This window comes from Peromyscus californicus, unplaced genomic scaffold (assembly GCF_007827085.1).
Source record: "Peromyscus californicus insignis strain IS unplaced genomic scaffold, ASM782708v3 Scaffold_16__1_contigs__length_79575227, whole genome shotgun sequence".
NCBI classification, from domain to species: Eukaryota; Metazoa; Chordata; class Mammalia; order Rodentia; family Cricetidae; genus Peromyscus; species Peromyscus californicus.
This window is the reverse complement of record NW_026294458.1, coordinates 70,273,752-70,294,592: the sequence shown is the minus strand read 5'-3', so window position 1 is coordinate 70,294,592 and position 20,841 is coordinate 70,273,752. Positions and strand designations below refer to the sequence as shown.

Below are 20,841 nucleotides of genomic sequence, written 5' to 3'. Positions count from 1 at the left end.
GTTTACATTTCTCTTTTGAGAGCATGCAGAGCATTTTCCTGTATCAAAGATGCTAGGATGTAGGAGTGAAGGATCTATGTGGGCACTGGCTTGAGATCTCCATCTTCAGGGATTTGTGTAGGTGTTGTCTTCAGCAGTGAGGCCCTGCTGTCAGTTTGTGGAAGGCCTTCTCCTTTTTTTGGTTTGTCTTGGCCAACTTTGATGTGACAGATTGGTTTCATCTTATTATATTTTGTGTCATATTTTTTTTTAAATGAATGAATGAATGAATGAATGAATGAATGAAAACCTAGCCACTATGGTAAAGTTTAGCAACTGAACTGTCACTTTCACCTTCTTAGAGAGGGAAAATCAGATTTTTCCAGTAGAGTGACACTGAATATATCAACCAGGACAGGCTTATGTTCAGGAGTGGTTGACCAACAGAGAATTAAACTCCACAGTGTGTTTGTTTTGTTTTGTTTTTGTTGTTGTTGGTGTGTGTGTGTGTGTTTATTTGGTTATAGTTTAGTGGTTGGTTTTTTTCCCTTTTGGTGTGGTTTTATTTTGTTTCCTTTGTTTTGGGTGAGTTTTGTTGTTATATTGGGTTTTTGTTTGATTTTTAAGAAAGAACTTAAAGTAGGGTTGGATAGAGGGCCTGGAAGGACTTGGGGGAGGGGAAGGATATGATCAAAATATTTAAATTTAAAATGATTTTTTATAATAAAAATAAATCTCAAAAAAAAACTCAGAAAAAGCATCCAAAGAAAAATTTTACTAACAATAGTTTACAACTTATCTTGACTCTAATAAAGGAGTTAAATAAGCTCCATAATGAGAACTTTAAAGAACTGAAGAAAAACTGAAGAAGACAGCAAATAATTGAATGAAATCCATGCTCATGGATTGTCAGAATTGATGATGTAAGAAGAACCATATTTACTAAATTCATATACAGATTTAATGTGATTTCTATCAGAAAGTCAATTACATTCTTAGCAGAATTGAGCAATGCAAGGCAAAAAGGCATGTGAAAACTAAGAGCTCTTTAATACTAAAAAAAATGCTAAAAGAAAGAACGATGCTGGAGGTAATGTACCAAACTGTACCAAACTGATCTCAAATTATTCTACAGAACCGTAGTAAATGACACTAAATGCCACTAGCATAAAAACAGGCATGTGGCCCAATGGCGAAAAAAAAAAAACAAAAACAAAAACAGGAAGCCCAGGGGAAAAATCCAGAGCACCCTGGTTACTTAATTTTTGACAAAGATATCAAAAAGCTACATTGCAAAAAAAAAAAAAAAAGTCTCTTGAGTAAATAGTCCTGGGGAAAGCATAATATCTATGTGTACAAAAAAGGAACTAGAATATGACTCAAATTGACCTACGTTCTTAATTTTAGTTCCAAAATCTGAGAAATTTAGGAGGAAACATAAGTAAAATTCTCCAAGATGCATTTTCAAGAAAGAACTCCAATGGTACAGTAGACAAGACTGAGCATGATAGCAGGATAATACAGGATAGCATAAAAACAGAACAAAGCAAAACAAAACACACACACACACACACACACACACACACACACACACACACACACAAAACACACAAACAAGCCTTGCTGCACACCCATTACCAGATTAATGAAACATGAAGGAAATCTTTGCCAACTATTCATCAGATTCATGATTAATACCTTGACTACATTACATTTTATAAAACCACTTGAGACTAAGGAGAGTGATCAGAGACAAGGACCTGGGAAAGTTACTTAAGTATCACCAAACCACAACTACTTAGCATATATTTGGGTTTCTTCTAGCTAAGTGGTGTGACTTTGGGTTGAGAAATACTATATTTATATTGAAATACTAGTTCGAGGGGACAGGAGATGGCTGAGTTGGTAAAGGGCATGCTACACACATAAGAGGAAAAACCATGAAAATAGACAACTTTTCATATATCCAACTAAGGGTCTTCTGTACAACAGAAAATGAACTGTACAAAAGGAGTCTACACAAGGGAATAAAACAAATACAACAGATAGGGTGTTAATAAACAAAATTTATATGAGAGTCAAAATAAAATAAATTGACGCTAAAATAACAGAGAATTAGGAAATACCTTTATTGAAAGAAAACATACAAATGGCCAAAAAGGCACAATAATGTTCTACTCCACTAATATCTCAGAGACGTGAAGCCAGATTGAGATGAGATTGCAGCCCTCATCTGGAAAATGACTAATATAGAAAGACTAAAGGTTAATGTCACAGAGCATGTGGAGAAAAGGGAACACTTCACTGATGGTGGAAATGTTGGTGTAGACATGACAGAAAATATTATACCATGAACCACCCCCTGCGCACATATACTATATATATATGTATATGTATATGTATATATGCACTATGTATGTACACATATAATATAGAATATATACTAAGTATGTATATATAATTTGTGTGTGTGTGTGTGTGCGTGTGATAAGAAATGGAGGTCATACTGCTGCATATTTAACTAGAGGAAATCTATTCCATCTCAAAGTACTATCCACATGACCATGTTCACTGTCACATTGTTCAGAATAGCAAATGTATGGAACAAATGTGCATCAATAGATGTGTTTGTCTTTTTTTAATTCTTCTCCTTTCTTCCCTCTCCATTTTACTCTTTTATTTCTCCTCCTAGTCAATATCTTATATCTCATCTTTATTTCCCTCACTCCTCTCCCATGTGACTACATACATGAGACCAAACAGATACAAATGCACAAGCATATGGAAACTGATTATGTTTAATAAACTATAAGAAATGCATATTCATAGTAGAATGTTTATTTGATAATTCTTATACTTTTATACTCAAGTTGAGAGTCATATTTCATCACATGACAGAACATTTTGAAGATGGTACCAAAATGCTCACACCATCCAGTTAAAAGTGTTGAGACAAGCTAAGGATGCTGAGTTTCATTTATTTTCCTCAGACATTTGGTTATAAAGCTAGAATATTTGAAGTTATTTAAGAGTTCCTGAAGTGAAAAAACTTACAAGCACTTCAGTTGGACAGCAGATGGTGGGTAACATTCTGAGCAGCTGTAGAAACTCCTCAGTAGAAGCCATAAGACCAGTATCCTCTAGAGCACAGTGGGTGGCAGCAGCCATAACCATAGCACCATAGCTACTGCATCCAAGAGCTGCCATAGCCACCATAACTACCATAGCTATAGCCATAGCCATAGCCTAGGCCACTATAGCCACAGCCCAGGCTTCCATAGTAGCTGCCATGGTAACACATGATGTCAGGAGAGGACAGTTCAGCTGAAGACTAGTGGTATGTTTCTTGTCTGGATGCCACTATCTGCCAAGGGCTTTTATACACCTGCGTTGCTGTTGAGGAATGCCGCAGGCATTGCAATGTCACACATCTCTGCACTGTGCTTTAGTCAACATCATGAGTGTCATGATCTATCAGACATAAAAGGCTGAATAGCAGATATAATTGTGCTCCTACAGGATCCCATAGTCAAATTGTGGAGTCTGATCTAATTTTCAACTCTCTACACTATTCTTCATTGTAGATTAGTGAATACATGACATGATTCTGTCAGAAGATATAAATCATTACATAGTTTTATGCTTTTTACTTTTTTTTTAGTTTGAGAAAGAAAGTGGATTATTTTCCTTCTGTTTCCTTATTTTGAATGAGTTTTATCGAGAGGAGCATGTTTCTTGAGTCTTTCTTCTGAATAACTGGTTATGTTATTTGCAACATAACAAATGTTGGTTGGTAGCTGACATTTCATATTAATGTATTTGGATTTATTTCTAAGAATTTTATTACATGTTGGTTTAAAGTCATCCAAAAATACATGACCATTTAATGTTCATAAACTGTAGGTACTGTGTGTTTCTGTTAGAGACTCCATTTGGAGGTCTTGAAATTGTAACTATGAAAGACATTATGATTTTGTAGGTGAACCAAGGTCAATATAAACTTCTTTTAAAATCATGGTCACAGGATCATTGCAGAGAAATCAGAGACATGTAACTTTATGAGTTTAATTAACACTGTGGAGATCTGTTTATAAGAGCTCTTGCTGTGCAAGCATGAGGGTATAGTTAAAAATCCCCAGAAGCTACATAGGAAGTTGGGTGTATTCACATTCTTACACCCCAATGCTAAAGGGCTAGCATACAGACAGATAGATAACTATGACATAATGATTGTCAGCACCATGTTCCATGATATGAAATTAATAAGAGAATTATCATAAATAATTTTCAAAAGAAAATCTATAGATGACCAAGGGTGAATTTTCAACATCATAAGTCAAAGTCACAATGAGTTATTTCCCCGTAGTTGTTAATAAAATGGATATTAAGGTGCTAGAGAAAGGTGAAGTCAAGGGAACCCTGTACACAGCAGGAGTATGAAAGTGACAGTCATTAGAGAAGGTACGGTGGATGCTACACCCAAGATATTCAGAGAACTAACTTGGGTTAGTAATCAAAATTTAGCCAGCAGTCAAAAGCATTTCCTCTCAGAGAAATATTTGCACTACCAAAATCATCATGACATTGTAATAGCAAGAATGTGAACATAATAAAAATGTCTACGAAAGGAGAATGTTTAAAGAGAATAGTTCCTTCTATTTACTCCTTCCTCCCTCCTTTCTTCTCTTCCATCCTTCCCTCTGTCTTCCCCTTTCTCTCCCTCCTTCCTGCTCTCTCACATTCTTTCCATTACTTATCTCCCATTTATACACAATCACACCATTGTAACCAGATATAAAAACACTAATGCACAACTCACATTTAGAAAGACATGAGGAAAGAAAGAAATACTTTATTTAAAAGATTATCATTTCATAGAATGGGGGAGGATGCAAACAGATCACATTTTACATGACATTATGATGACAATGAGGATCTTTGCTGCAAATATTCACACATTCAAATTAAATAGAAGAATAAGTGGCCGTGTTGTGTTTCATTCATTATTCCTCAGATAGTTTGAACTAAGGTTGGAATTTATGAAGATCTGAGAACCTCAAGTGAAGAAAGTTGGAGTGAGCAGCTGCAGAATCTCCTCAGTAGAATCCATAGGACCAGTACCTTCTACAGCACAGTGGGCGGCAGCAGCCATAACCATAGCCGCCATAGCCACCATAGCCACCATAGCCACCATAGCCACCATAGCCACCATAGCCACCATAGCCACAGCCATAGCCACAGCCATAGCCATAGCCTAGGCCACCATAGCCATAGCCCAGGCCTCCATAATATCTGCCATAGTAACACATGGTGTCAGGAGTGGACTGTTCAGAGGATGATAACCGGTAGGTTCCTTGAGTCTGGCTGTCACCATCTGCCAAGGGCCTTTTATACACCTGGGTTGTTGCTGGGGAAAACCACAGGCATTGCAGCATCACACATCTCTCCACAGTGCCTCAGAAAACATCACGAGTTCCCGGATTTACTGGGCATAGAAGGCTGCATAACTGAGATAATTGTGCTTCTACCTCAGGTCCCATAGTCAAATATAGAATCTGATGTAATTTTCAGGTCTCTAAGCCATTCTTCACATAGCTTAATGGAACAGCACAGGATTCTATCAGATGATATAAATCACGACATTGTTTTCTCCTTTTTACATATGTTGGATTTTCATTACCCCACAGAAAGATCAGTTTTTTCTCCTTCTATTTTGTTATTTTGGATTAGTCTTACTACACGTTGCTTTAAAATTAGCTTAGCAAGAGATATTGAGACCATAATTGGAAAAAGCACAGGGACAAATAGCCAAACTAGTGGAAACACGTGAACTATAAACCAATAGCTGAGGAGTCCCCATTGAACTGGATCAGGCCCTCTGGTTAAGTGAGACAGTTGATTAGCTTGAACTAATAGGAGGCCCCCAGACAGTAGGACCAGAACCTGCCCTTAGTGTATGAGCTGGCTTTTTGGAACCAAGGGCCTATGCTGGGACACTTTGCTCAACCTAGGTAAAGGGAGGAGGGGACTGGACCTGCCTCAACTGAATCTACCAGGTGGAGCTGAATCCCCAGGGGAGTCCTTGCCTTGGAGGAGGTGAGAATAGGGGGTGGATTGGTAGGAGGGGAGGGGAGGAAGGAGGACAGGGGAATTCATGGCTGGTATGTAAAATTAAATTAATTATAAATTTAAAAAATAGCCTAAAATACAAGACCATTTAATGTGCATAAACTATAGGTACTGTTTTTCCCATATAGAGCCCATGTGAAGGTCTTAAAGGTGTAACCATGAAAGGCATTATGATTTTATTGGGGGTGAACCAAGGTCAATATTTATAAACTACTTTTGAAATAATGGTCACATAAGCTTTACAGAGAAACAAGAGATATGTAACTTTATGAGTTTAACTAACAGTTAGGTGGATAAGTACTTTTTGTGCCAGTATGAGGATGTAGTTAAAATCCTTAAAACCCACACAAAAAGTAGAGTAAATTCACATTGCTAAATCCCAGTATTATAGGGGCAGTATACAAGAGGATTACTATGATATCCTGATTGACAACCTAGAACCATGTCCCATGAGAGACCCAATCTCATGGGAGTAAAGTAGGTAGACAGAGTGAAGAGCATGACACATTGTGCTCATTTAGCAACTACACACATCGAACCATCTACTCAAATACCTGCGTGCTTACACCACACACACATGTGACAGAAAAATACAACATACCTATACCCATGCACTTACACATATATATGTGTAGAAATTCTATGGACATATTCCGCTTCAGAATATGCATACATAGCACTCACAAAACTTTAGATGGAATCCCTAAAATAGTTCACTTACAAAAAGAAAGAAGAAAGATAGATAGATAGTAAGTAAAAACTGTATAGACTCCTTAAGAGATCAGAAAAGACATCTGTACTTTGTCTCAGTTTATAGCTGATGAAGGGAATATTGGTATGAAAGGTGACAAACCATCATTGAAAGGTTTAAAGTTTGAACTTTAAACATTTACCAAAATACATGTTTATCTAAAATGAAATACATGTAACTAAGCATTTATTCAGGGAGTTTGACAAAGACACAAATCTATGTAAATGAGGTGGCTCCACGGTAAATGTAGCTATTGGACAATTTCATGAGAAGATTTCCCTCTGATATCAGAGTGTCCAACATGAAATTCTTGGGACACACAAATACTGCCAGTGGTAGAATCTTGATCATTATGTAACAAAGCCATTCTTGTATATAGAGATGTGAAGAAAGTGCTTATATCTGAAACTATATATAAAATAAAACCATAAATGAAAGGAATATACATAGACCTGAATCCACAGAATTACTATAACATTACATGGGACACTGCAAAGGGAATACATATTTGAAGAATTATAGCTAACATCCACAAACCTGCTTCATCCATTCAGCTGTAATTTTCACAATTTCACTTTTCTTAACAGTTGGATCATGTCCCATTGTGGAAATGTAACACAGTTTTAATATAACTTTATCTGTAGATGGACAGCAAGACTATCTCTATTTCATGGGTTTACTGAAGATAAGCAAGTATGCTATGATATAGAAACCTTTGTTTCTATGACCAAGCATGATATAGCTGAATTGTGTAATAGATCTATTGCTAGATTCCTTTGAGTAACCCCCATACTAATTTTCACAGTGGCTTCACAAGTTTGTACTCCCACCAACTAAAAATAAATGTTCCCCTTTCTCCAAATCCACACCAGCATTTGTGGTCAGTTGTGTATTACACCATAGCTATTCTGACTGAGGTGAGAAGAAATCTTAAAGTAGTTCTGGTTTGTATTTCCATGTTTGCTAAGATGTAATACATTTGGAATATGTTTCTCATGCAAAACTACTTCATCATTTGAAAGACACCTATTTAGTTCCATTCTCTACTTAATAATTGGAAAGTTTCTTTCCTTGATGTACAGCTTTTTGTGTTCTTTGTGTATTCTTGAGTCTAAGCTTCTATCAGACATTACAGATCAAGCTTTCCCCCATAATATAGGTTCCTTCTTCACTTGAATGATGGCATTCTTTGCTGTACATAGCTTTTTAGTTTTTTGAGGTCACATTTATGTATTTCTGCTTTTAAGTCCTGAGTTACTCTTGTTCTTTCCCTAAAGTCTTTTCCTGTGACACTGAGTTCATGTGTTATGCTTTGTCAAATTCCATTTTCACTGTGTCTATTTTGATGTCAGCACCATGCAGTTCTGATTATCATCGCTCTTTAGAGGTCATAATATTCATATGGGGCCATGTGCACATATCAGTGGAAGGTGCTTTCAAGGGAGTTGAGATAGAGTGCAGTATTATCAAAGGGTAAAAATTATAATGGGAACAAGAAGGGTTAAATAGGGTAGTGGATGGAAATGCAGGAAAAGAGAGATAACTAACATTAAGGACTCATATAAAGTTGTATGGAAATTTGTTTTCTGCTGTAGAAATTTGCACTCAATATATATTTAAATGGAGTAACTCTGTAATGAACTAACAATACTCATAGTAGACATTGCTGACTAACAAATAAAAAGCCCTTTGCCATAAATGAGTGCCTTTTGAAATTCTTGGCCAGTAGTGTCCCATAGACCTCCAAATATTACAAGCTATTGTCAATAGTATTGTTTGCCCTCCAAAATCTGACAATAGCACTCTATTTATTGTTAAAGATATAGTTGAGTCTCAAAACATGGAGAAACCATGCTTGTACTGACCTGGAAGCTTCATCCCAATTGCATAGCTTTTACCTGGGAGATAAAACACACGATCAGTTTGATCAGTTTTAACTAACTGTGAACGGTGAACTAAAAAAAATATGACTGAAGCTGGGTAGTGGTGGCTAACACCTTTAATCCCAGCCCTTGGAAGGCAGAGGCAGGCCGATCTCTGTGAGTTCAAGGCCAGCCTGGTCTACAGAGTGAGATCCAGAACAGGCACCAAAACTACAAAGAGAAATGCTGTCTTGAAAAACCAAGAACAAAAAAAAAGACTGATATTTAAATATGTGTGCCAGGTGTAATAGTGACATGAACAGCATGGAAACAATCTATCTCATTCTTACTGAATTTGTTTGTTTGGACAGATGCAACCCTTACCTGGCACCTATATTTGGCCAATAACCTGCAAAGAGACCCTAAGGGAGAACCAACTACTAGTATATAGATAAATAGACTCAATTTTAAAAAGACTACTCATGATATTGCTATACTTGTAGATTAGTGCACCTCTCAACTTTGGTCAGAGCATGCATTGTTGCAGTAGATGGTGATTATCACAGAGATCCCAAACTGGTCAAAATACACAGAGTCTCATTGTGTTATCATCTCAGCTCTAACTAGGAAGATGATAGGTTGGTACAGGGAAACAGTGTTTTTTTAGACCTGGCAGGCAGTTTCATTATGAACTCACAAAAGATGCGACAGTATGCACAGGACCTGTGCAAGCTCAAGCCAGATAAACTCCACCATAGAATGAAGAAGTGTGCACACATTCCTACTTTTATATAAGTTGCCATTTGATAGCTGCCAGAGGTAGAGTGTTAGTGTTTTAGGGGAGTTTACCTGGGTAGGTCAACTATACCCAGGTGATGGCAACCCATCCTATAGGACATAGGCAACATAAATTGGGCTTTATGAGTTTAAGAAAAAAAAAGTGGACACAAAGTTGGTCAGGCATAAAGTGAGGGAGTCTGAGAAGAGATGGGGAATGATGAATTTTATTCAAATACAGGTATGAGGTTCTCTAAGAACTAATAAGAAAAGGAATACACACTGGAAAAGATTATTTGCTTGTTGTCATAAATAACTGGATGTGACTTCAAAAGTACCATCAACAGAAAGAAAATAGAAAGGTTTTCTTATATCCATCTAAAAGGTTTTGCCTAGCAGGATGATTCACACACTATTCTATACAAAGAATAGGAAGTCAAAACCCAAAATTTATGTGAAATGTCTACAAATAAACAGCATGCTGAAAATTAATTGACATTAAAATAATTGGAAAAATATAAATATTTTTCAAAAGAAAATCTACAGATGACCAAAGGTGAATTTTCAAAACTGCAAGTCAAAGTCACAATGATTGAACTCTGTAGTTGTTGATAAAATGGATATTAAAAAGAAAATGAGTGTTAGAGAACAGGTGAAGTAATGGAAACCCTATAAACAGTTAGAATGTGTATGGTGACAGTCAGTATAGAAGGTAGTGTAGAAACTACACCCAGATATTTAGAGCACTACTTCATGAGCATTCTCATAGATTAAATAGGAGACAAAAGGAGTTGATCTCAGAGAAATGTTTGCACTATGAAATTCATTGTGACATAATAACAGCAGGAATATGAACATAATAAAAATGTCTACCAATAGAAGAATGTTCAAAAAGGACATTTTCTTCTACTTCCTCCTTCTTTTCCTTCCTTCCTTTGTTCCCTCTTCCTTCCTCCCTTTTTCCTTCCTCCTTACTCTCTGTCTCTCTGTCTCCCTCCCACTGACTTTTTCTTTCTCTCTCTCTATATAATTTGCTCTTCCTTTCTATCCTTTACTTCTCACATTTACGTACAATAACACCATAGTAACCAAACAGTTAAAAATACACAAAAGGCATCTCACATTTAGGAAAGCAATATTTTCAAGGAAATACTTTATTTAAAAGCATATCTTTTTATAAAATGGGGAAGGATACAAACAGGTCACATTTTACAAGGCATTATGATGACAATGAGGTTTATTTCTGCAAATACTCGTGCTGTCAAATTAAAGATGAAGAATAGGTGGCCATGTTGTGTTTCATTTATTATTCCTCAGATAGTTTGAATAAAGGTTGGAATTTATGAAGATTTAAGAACCTCTGATGTGAAGAAAGTTGGAGTGAGCAGCTACAGAATCTCCTCAGAAGAATCCATAGGACCAGTACCTTCTACAGCACAGTGGGCGGCAGCAGCCATAACCATAGCCACCATAGCCACCATAGCCACCATAGCCACCATAGCCACAGCCATAGCCATAGCCACGGCCATAGCCTAGGCCACCATAGCCATAGCCCAGGCCACCATAGTATCCGCCATAGTAACACATGGTGTCAGGAGTGAGTGGACTGTTCAGTGAACGATAAGTGGTAGGTTCCTTGAGTCTGGCTGTCACCATCTGCCAACGGCCTTTTATACACCTGGGTTGTTGCTGGGGAAAACCACAGGCATTGCAGCATCACACATCTCTGTACAGTGCCTCAGAAAACATCACGAGTTCCTGGATTTACTGGGCATAGAAGGCTACATAACTGAGATAATTGTGCTTCTACCTCAGGTCCCATAGTCAAATACAGAATCTGATGTAATTTTCAGGTCTCTAAGCCATTCTTCACATAGCTTAATGGAACAGCACACGATTCTATCAAATGATATAAATCACTACATTGTTTTCTCCTTTTTACATACGTTGAGTTTTCATTACTCCATAGAAAGATCAGTTTTTTTCCCTTCTATTTTGTTATTTTGAAATGAATGTTACCTGGAAGATGATGTTTCTTGAGTCTTTTTCATGAACAGTCAGCTAATTGTTGCATATGTTATTTGCTACTTGGTGGGTAGGTGCCATCTTCTATTAATATATTTGGATTTATTCCTAAGCACTTTGTTTTTATTACATGTTGTTTAAAATCAGCCAAAAATACAAGACCATTTAATGTGCATACACTGTAGGTACTGTGTTTTTCCCATATAGAGCCCATGTGAAGCTCTTGAAGGTGTAACCATGAAAGACATTATGTTTTTTTTGGGTGAACCAAGGTCAATATTTATAAACTTCTTTTGAAATAATGGTCACATGAGCTTTACAGACTAAACGAGATATGTAGCTTTTTGAGTTTTACTTAGTGATTGTCAGCCTAGCACCATGTCCCATCAGAGACCCAACCTCCTGGTAATAATGTAGGTAGACAGAGTGAAGAGCATGGCACAATGTATTCATTTAGCAACCATACACATCGTGTCATCTACTCAAACACCTGTGTGCTTACACCACACACATATATGACAGAAAAATACAACATACATATACGGGTACATATACACAGATGTAAGTACAGAAATTCTATAGACATAACATGTTTCAGAATATGCATACATATCATACATAAAAGTTTAGATGAAGTCCATACAATAGTCCACTTATAAAAAGAAAGAAGAAAGAAAGAAAGATAGATAGATAGAAAGTAAAAACTGTATAGATTCCTCAAGAGACCAGAAAAGACATGTGTACTTTGTCTCAGTTTATAGCTGATGGAGGGAATATTGGTATGAAAGGTGACAAACCATCACTGAAAGGTTTAAAGTTTGAACTTTTCACACACTTACCAAAATACATGTTTATCTAAAATAAAATACACGCAGCGAAACATTTATTCAGGGAGTTTGACAAAGGGACAAATCTATGTAAATGAGGTGGCTTCAGAGTAAATGCACCTATTGGACAATTTCATGAGAAGATTTCCCTCTGATATCAGAGTTTCCAACATGAAATTCTTGGGATACACAAATACTGTCAGTGGAAGTATCTTGATCATTATGTAACAAAACCATTCTTATATATAGAGATATGAAGAAAGTGCTTATATCTGAAACTATATATAAAATAAAACTATAAATAAAAGGAATATACATGGACCTGAATCCAAAGATTTACTATAACATTACATGGGGTACTAAAAAGGGAATACATATTTGAAGAATCAAAGCTAACATCCACAAAATATGTGATATTTGAATTTTAGGTCTGAGTTAACTCACTGTTCCTGCTTCATCCATTCTGCTGTAATTTTCACAATTTCACTTTTTTTTTAAACAGTTGGTAATGTCACACAGTTTTAATATAAAATGGACAGCAAGTATATGGTTATTTCTTAGAATTACTGAAGATAAGCAAGTATGCTATGATATAGAGACCTTTGTTTCTATGACCAAGCATGATATAGCTGAATTGTGTAGTAGATCTATTGCTAGATTCCTTTGAGTAACCTCCGTACTGATTTCCACATTGGCTTGCTGTGGGATGGTCTGTATGTCAAATGTGTTGCTCTGATTGGTCAATAAATAAACCACTGATTGGCCAGTGGCTAGGCAGAAAGTATAGGCAAGACAAGGAGGAGAATAAAGCTGGGAAGTGGAAGGCTGAGTCAGAGACACTGCCAGCTGCCACAATGACAAACAGCATGTGAAGATGCCGGTAAGCCACGAGCCATGTGGCAAGGTATAGATTTATAGAAATGGATTAATTTAAGCTGTAAGAACAGTTAGCAAGAAGCCTGCCACGGCCATACAGTTTGTAACCAATATAAGTCTCTATGTTTACTTGGTCGGGTCTGAGCGACTGTGGGACTGGCAGGTGAGAGAGATTTGTCCTGACTGTGGGCCAGGCAGGAAAACTCTAGCTAAAGTGGCTTCACTAGTTTGTGCTCCCACCAACTACAAATAAACGTTCCCCCTTCTCCAAATCCACACCAGTATTTGTGATCAGTTGTGTATTTTACCATAGCTATTCTGACTGAGGTGAGAAGAAATCTTAAAGTAGTTCTGGTTTGTATTTCCAAGTTTGCTAAGATGTAAAACATTTAGAAAATGTTTCTCATGCAATATTATTTCATCATTTGAAAGACACCTATTTAGTTCCATTCTCTACTTAATAATTGGAAAGTTTCTTTCCTTGATGTACAGCTTTTTGTGTTCTTTGTGTATTCTTGATTCTAAGCTTCTATCAGACATTACAGATCAAGCTTTCCCCCATAATATAGGTTCCCTCTTCACTTGAATGATGAATCATAGCTTTTTAGTTTTATGAGGTCACATTTATATATTTCTGCTTTTAAGTCCTGAGTTACTGTTGTTCTTTCCCCAAAGTCCTTTCCTGTGGCACTGAGTTCCTGTGTTATTCTTTGTCAAATTCCATTTTCATTGTGTCTATTTTGATGTCAGCACCATGCAGTTCTGATTATTATCACTCATTAGAGGTCATAATATTCATAAGGGGCCATGTCCCTGTGTCAGTGGAAGGTGTTTTTAAGGGAGTTGAGATAGAGTGCAGTATTATCAAAGGGTAAAAATTATAATGGGAACAAGAAGGGTTAAATAGGGTAGTGGATGGAAATGCAGGAAAAGAGAGATAGCTAACATTAAGGATCTCATATAAAGTTGTATGGAAATTTGTTTTCTGCTGTAGAAATTTGCACTCAATATATATTTAAAATGGAGTAACACTGCAATGAGCTAACAGTACTCATAGTAGACATTGCTGACTAACAAATAAAAAGCCCTTTGCCAGAAATGAGTGCCTTTTGGAATTCCTAGCAGTAGTGGCCCATAGACCTCCAAATATAAGCTATTGTCAATAGTATTGTTTGACCTCCAAAATCTGACAAAACACTATGTTTATTGTTGAAGATATAGTTGAGTCGTGAAACATGGAGAAACCATGCTTGTTGTACTGACCTGGAAGCTTCATCCCAATTGCATAGCTTTCATAGTGCTGAATGATAATATGTTCTCTACTGGGAGGTAAAATACATGATCAGTTTTAACTAACTGTGAACTCTGAACTAAAAAAATATGACTGAAGCTGGGCAGAGGTGGTGCACACCTTCAATCCCAGCACTTGGGAGGCAGAGCCAGGCAGATCTCTGTGAGTTTGAGGTAAGCCTGGTCTACAGAGCAATATCCAGAACAGGCACCAAGACTACAAAGAGAAACCCTGTCTCGAAAAACCAAAAAAAAAAAAAAGACAGATATTTCAATATGTGTGCCAGGTGTAATAGTGACATAAATAGCTTGGGAATAATCTATCCCGTTCTTACTGAATTTAAGTTTATTTGGACAGATGCACCCCTTACATGGCACCTATATTTGGCCAATAACCTGTAAATAGACCCTAAGGGAGAACTAACTATTAGTATATAGATAAATAGACTCATTTTAAAAAAGACTACTCACAGCCAGGCGGTGGTGGCACACACCTTTAATCCCAGCACTCGGGAGGCAGAAACAGGTAGATCTCTGTGAGTTTGAGGCCAGCCTGGGCTACAGAGTGAGTTCCAGGAAAAGATCAAAGCTACACAGAGAAACCCTGTCTTGAAAAGCCCCCCAAAACATACTACTCATAATATTACTATACTTGTAGATTAGTGTAGACTCAACTTGGTCAGAGCCATGCATTGTTGCAGGAGATGGTGACTATCACAGAGATACCCAACTGTCAAATACACAGAGTCTGATTGTGTTATCATCTCAGCTCTAACTAGGAAGATGATAGGTTGGTACAGGGAAACAGTGTTTTTTAGACCTGGCAGGCAGTTTCATTATGAACTCACAAAAGATGCGACAGTATGCACGGGACCTGTGCAAGCTCAAGCCAGATAAACTCCACCATAGAATGAAGAAGTGTGCACACATTCCTACTTTTATATAAGTTGCCATTTGATAGCTGCCAGAGGTAGAGTGTTAGTGTTTTAGGGGAGTTTACCTGGGTAGGTCAACTATACCCAGGTGATGGCAACCCATCCTATAGGACATAGGCAACATAAATTGGGCTTTATGAGTTTAAGAAAAAAAAAGTGGACACAAAGTTGGTCAGGCATAAAGTGAGGGAGTCTGAGAAGAGATGGGGAATGATGAATTTTATTCAAATACAGGTATGAGGTTCTCTAAGAACTAATAAGAAAAGGAATACACACTGGAAAAGATTATTTGCTTGTTGTCATAAATAACTGGATGTGACTTCAAAAGTACCATCAACAGAAAGAAAATAGAAAGGTTTTCTTATATCCATCTAAAAGGTTTTGCCTAGCAGGATGATTCACACACTATTCTATACAAAGAATAGGAAGTCAAAACCCAAAATTTATGTGAAATGTCTACAAATAAACAGCATGCTGAAAATTAATTGACATTAAAATAATTGGAAAAATATAAATATTTTTCAAAAGAAAATCTACAGATGACCAAAGGTGAATTTTCAAAACTGCAAGTCAAAGTCACAATAATTGATCTCTATAGTTGTTAGTAAAATGGATATTAAAAAGAAAATGAGTGTTAGAGAACAGGTGAAGTAATGGAAACCCTATAAACAGTTAGAATGTGTATGGTGACAGTCAGTATAGAAGGTAGTGTAGAAACTACACCCAGATATTTAGAGCACTACTTCATGAGCATTCTCATAGATTAAATAGGAGACAAAAGGAGTTGATCTCAGAGAAATGTTTGCACTATGAAATTCGTTGTGACATAGTAATAGGAGGAATATGAACATAATAAAAATGTTTATCAACAGAGGGATGTTCAAAGATAATATTTCCTTCTACTTCTTCCTTCTTTCCTGTCTTCCTTCTTTCCTTCCTCCCTCCCTCCCTCCCTTCCTTCCTTCCTTCCTTCTTCCTCCTTACTCTCTGTCTCTTTGTCTCCCTCCCACTGACTTTTTCTTTCTCTCTCTATATATAATTTGCTCTTCCTTTCTATCCTTTACTTCTCACATTTACGTACAATAACACCATAGTAACCAAACAGTTAAAAATACACAAAAGGCATCTCACATTTAGGAAAGCAATATTTTCAAGGAAATACTTTATTTAAAAGCATATCTTTTTATGAAATGGGGAAGGATACAAACAGGTCACATTTTACAAGGCATTATGATGACAATGAGGATCATTTCTGCAAATACTTGTGCTGTCAAATTAAAGATGAAGAATAGGTGGCCATGTTGTGTTTCATTTATTATTCCTCAGATAGTTTGAATAAAGGTTGGAATTTATGAAGATTTAAGAACCTCTGAAGTGAAGGAATTTAGAGTGAGCAGCTACAGAATCTCCTCAGAAGAATCCATAGGACCAGTACCTTCTACAGCACAGTGGGCGGCAGCAGCCATAACCATAGCCACCATAGCCACCATAGCCACCATAGCCACCATAGCCACAGCCATAGCCATAGCCACAGCCATAGCCTAGGCCACCATAGCCATAGCCCAGGCCTCCATAGTATCCGCCATAGTAACACATGGTGTCAGGAGTGGACTGTTCAGAGGACGATAAGCAGTAGGTTTCTTGAGTCTGCTGTCACCATCTGCCAAGGGCCTTTTATACACCTGGGTTGTTGCTGGGGAAAACCACAGGCATTGCAGCATCACACATCTCTGCACAGTGCCTCAGAAAACATCACTAGTTCCAGGATTTACTGGGCATAGAAGGCTGCATAACTGAGATAATTGTGCTTCTGCCTCAGGTCCCATAGTCAAATATAAAATCTGATGTAATTTTCAGGTCTCTAAGCCATTCTTCACATAACTTAATGGAACAGCACAGGATTCTATCAGATGATATAAATTATGACATAGTTTTCTCCTTTTTACATATATTGAGCTTTCATTACCCCACAGAAAGATCAGTTTTTCCCCTTCTATTTTGTAATTTTGGAATGAATCTTACCTGGAAGAATTTGTTTCTTAAATCTTTCTCATGAAATATATATATATATATATATATATATATATATATATATATATATATATATATATATATATATATACATACATACATACACATATACACCCACAGAATTTCTTTGGACAATTGCCAGAATATGCTTCAGAATATGCATACACACCATGCACAAAATTTAGATAGAACTCCCTATAAGGTCCTCTCAAAAAATGAAAGCAAAAATGAAATAAAAACTGTATAGACTCCTTGGGAGACCAGAAAAGCCATCTGTACTTCGTCTCAGTTTATAGCTGATGGAGGGAATATTGGTACAAAAGGTGACAAACCATCACTGAAAGATTTAAAGTTTGAACTTTTCACACATTTACCAAAATATATGTTTATCTAAAATAAAATACATGCAGCTAAACATTTATTCAGGGAGTTTGACAAAGAGATAAATCTAAGTAAATGAGGTGACTTCATGGTAAATGTAGCTACTGAACAACTTCATGAGAAGTTTTCCCTCTAATTTTAGAGTGTCCAAAATGAAATTCTTGGGACACACAAATACTGTCGGTGGTAGAGTCTTGATCATTATGTTATAAACCAGTCTTGTATATCGAGATATGAAGAAAGTGCCTGTATCTGAAACCATACATAAAATAAAAGTATACATGGAGCTGAATCCACAGAATTACTATAACATTACATGAGGTACTGCAAAAAGAATACATATTTGAAGAATCACAGCTAACATTCACAAAATATGTGATATTTGAATTTTAGGTCTAAATTAGCTCACTGTTCCTGCTTCATCCATTCAGCTGTAATTTTCACAATTTCACTTTTCTTAGCAGTTGGATCATGTTCCATTATGTAAATATAACACAAATTTAATATACATTTATCTGTAGTTGGACAGCAAGGCTATCGCTATTTCCTGGATATAATGAACAGAGCAGCAATGATCATGGATAAGCAAGTATACTATGATACAGAGACCTTTCTGCTTATGTTTAAGCATTGTATATCTGGATCATGTAGTAGGCCTATTTCTAGAGTTTTTTTTATGTGTTTTGAAAAATAATCTCCACATTTATTTCCACAGTGGCCCACCAGTTTGTACTCTCGCCAGCTGTAAACAAATGTTTCCCTTTCTCCAAATCTACACCAGTATTTATGGTCAGTTGTGCTTTTCATCTTAGCCATTCTGACTGAGGTAAGAAGACATTTCAAACTAATTTTGATTTTTATTTCCCTGAAGGCTATTGATGCTGAATATTTTTTAAAACATTTCTCAGTTTTTTTTATTTCGTCACTTGAGAGGCACCTGTTTAGTTCCATATCTCCTTAATAATTTTGGTAGTTTTTTCTTGATGTTATCTTTTTGAGGTCTTTGTGTATTCTAGATACTAACCTTCTCTTCGATGTATACAAGCTAAGCTTTCCCCCATAATTTAGGGCCCCTCTTTACTTGAATGATGGTGTTCTTTGCTGTACAGAGCTTTTCAGTTTTATTAGGCCATACACACGCACACGCACACGCACACACACACGCACACGCACACACACACACACACACACACACACACACACTGGTGGTAGGGATAGATCAGGTATAATTGCTGGCAATGCATGACTACAAGTAAACAATGTTTTCCAGACACAGAAGGCAGTTCTTCGTATGAACATAGTAGAAAAGATTCTTTTCTTATTCTCATAAATGATTGGATGTGACTTCAAAAGCACGAGCAACAGAAAGAAAACAGAAACATCTGCTTGAACCCATCTAAGAGGTTTGACAAAGCAGGGCAATCCACACACTACTCTATACAAAGAATGGGAATTCAATGACCAAAAAGTATGTGGAATATCTACAAATAAACTGGTGTTGTAATTGTTAGAGAATTGTTATAAACATTTTTCAAAAGAAAATCTACAGATGACCAAGGGTAAATTTTCTAAATCGTAAGTCAAAGTTACAATGGGATTATTCTCTATAGTTGTTAATAAAATGGACATTAGAAAGAAAATGGATGCTAGTGAACAGGTGAAGTCAAGGGAAACCTCTCCACAGTGAGGATGTATGTCTTGACAGTCATAGAAGGCGTTTTGGATACTCTTCTCAAGATATTTAGAGAACAAATGTGATAGTTTTCAAAGTTTAACTAACAAACAAAAGGATTTGTTCTCAGAGAAATATCTACCAAATTCATTGTGACATCATAATAGCAAAAATATGAAGATAATAAAAATGTCTACCAATAGAAGACATTTTAAGAATGTTTAAGAAGAACACTCCCCTTTTTCTTCCTTCCTTCCTTCCTTCCTTCCTTCCTTCCTTCCTTCCTTCCTTCCTTCCTTCCTTCTTTCTTTCTTTCTTTCTTTCTTTCTTCCTTTCTCCCTTTCTCCCTCTTTCCTCTCTTTCTTTCCTTCTTTCTCTTCTTAATTCCCATTTATACACAGTCACAAATATGTAACCAATCAGATATAAATGCATAAACATACATTCTGCATTTAGTAAGATGACAGGAAAACAATATTTCAAGGAAATAATTTATTTAAAAGCATATATTTTCATAGAGTGGGGAAGAATTCAAACATTTTACAAGGCATTATGATGACAAAGAGTAACTTGTCTGCAAATATTCATGCATTCAAATTGAAAATAGGGAATTGGGTGGGCCATGTTGCGTTTTGTTTATTTTTCCTCAAATAGGTAATCATGAGGTTGGAATTTATGAAGATTTGAGAACCTCTGAAATGAAGAAAGTTGGAGTGAGCAGCTAGAGAATCTCCTCAGTAGAAGCCACAGGTCCAGTATCTTCTACAGCACAGTGGGCGGCAGCAGCCATAACCATAGCCACCATAGCCACCATAGCCACCATAGCCACAGCCATAGCCACCATAGCCACAGCCATAGCCTAGGCCACCATAGCCATAGCCCAGGCCACCATAGTATCCACCATAGTAACACATGGTATCAGGAGTGAGTGGACTGTTCAGAGAACAATAAGCAGTCAGTTCCTTGAGTCTGGCTGTCACCATCTGCCAAGGGCCTTTTATACATCTGGGTTGTTGCTGGGGAAAACCACAGGCATTGCAGCATCACACATCTCTGCACTGTGCTTCAGAAAACATCACGAGTTCCCGGATTTACTGGGCAGACAAGGCTGCATAACTAAGATAATTGTGCTCATAGATCAGGATCCCAAGTCAAATCATGGGACTCTAATGTGAAATCCTGGTTCCATTTTCAAGACTGCCTCATTCTATATTTAACTTCTTAAATATTTATAAATGTACCCTGTGGTACAATTCAAATAATAAAATATTTTTATGTTTTCAATATTTATTCATTTTCTAATTTT

General features: G+C 36.7%; 4 protein-coding genes and 1 pseudogene across 4 annotated transcripts; all 5 read right to left on the bottom strand.

The window, feature by feature from the left end:
* Positions 1–3,091: 3,091 nt before the first annotated feature.
* LOC128111630 (keratin-associated protein 20-2-like) lies at positions 3,092–3,280 on the bottom strand (annotated as a pseudogene).
* A 1,795-nt stretch (positions 3,281–5,075) lies between these two features.
* LOC128111606 (keratin-associated protein 20-2-like) lies at positions 5,076–5,288 on the bottom strand. The gene has a single exon (XM_052739859.1). It carries the CDS (start codon positions 5,286–5,288, stop codon positions 5,076–5,078), a length of 213 nt encoding a protein of 70 aa, XP_052595819.1.
* A 5,611-nt stretch (positions 5,289–10,899) lies between these two features.
* Positions 10,900–11,085, bottom strand: LOC128111605 (keratin-associated protein 20-2-like). Its single transcript, XM_052739858.1, has one exon. The coding sequence runs from the start codon at positions 11,083–11,085 to the stop codon at positions 10,900–10,902; it is 186 nt and encodes a 61-aa protein (XP_052595818.1).
* A 5,776-nt stretch (positions 11,086–16,861) lies between these two features.
* LOC128111604 (keratin-associated protein 20-2-like) lies at positions 16,862–17,047 on the bottom strand. The gene has a single exon (XM_052739856.1). It carries the CDS (start codon positions 17,045–17,047, stop codon positions 16,862–16,864), a length of 186 nt encoding a protein of 61 aa, XP_052595816.1.
* Positions 17,048–20,269: 3,222 nt separating this feature from the next.
* Positions 20,270–20,449, bottom strand: LOC128111603 (keratin-associated protein 20-2-like). The gene has a single exon (XM_052739855.1). The coding sequence runs from the start codon at positions 20,447–20,449 to the stop codon at positions 20,270–20,272; it is 180 nt and encodes a 59-aa protein (XP_052595815.1).
* Positions 20,450–20,841: the final 392 nt, after the last annotated feature.

Bases quoted from the DNA above. Each gene is read 5' to 3' on its own strand.
- LOC128111606 (XM_052739859.1), bottom strand. From the start codon at position 5,288: ATGTGTTACTATGGCAGATATTATGGAGGCCTGGGCTATGGCTATGGT.
- LOC128111605 (XM_052739858.1), bottom strand. From the start codon at position 11,085: ATGTGTTACTATGGCGGATACTATGGTGGCCTGGGCTATGGCTATGGT.
- LOC128111604 (XM_052739856.1), bottom strand. From the start codon at position 17,047: ATGTGTTACTATGGCGGATACTATGGAGGCCTGGGCTATGGCTATGGT.
- LOC128111603 (XM_052739855.1), bottom strand. From the start codon at position 20,449: ATGTGTTACTATGGTGGATACTATGGTGGCCTGGGCTATGGCTATGGT.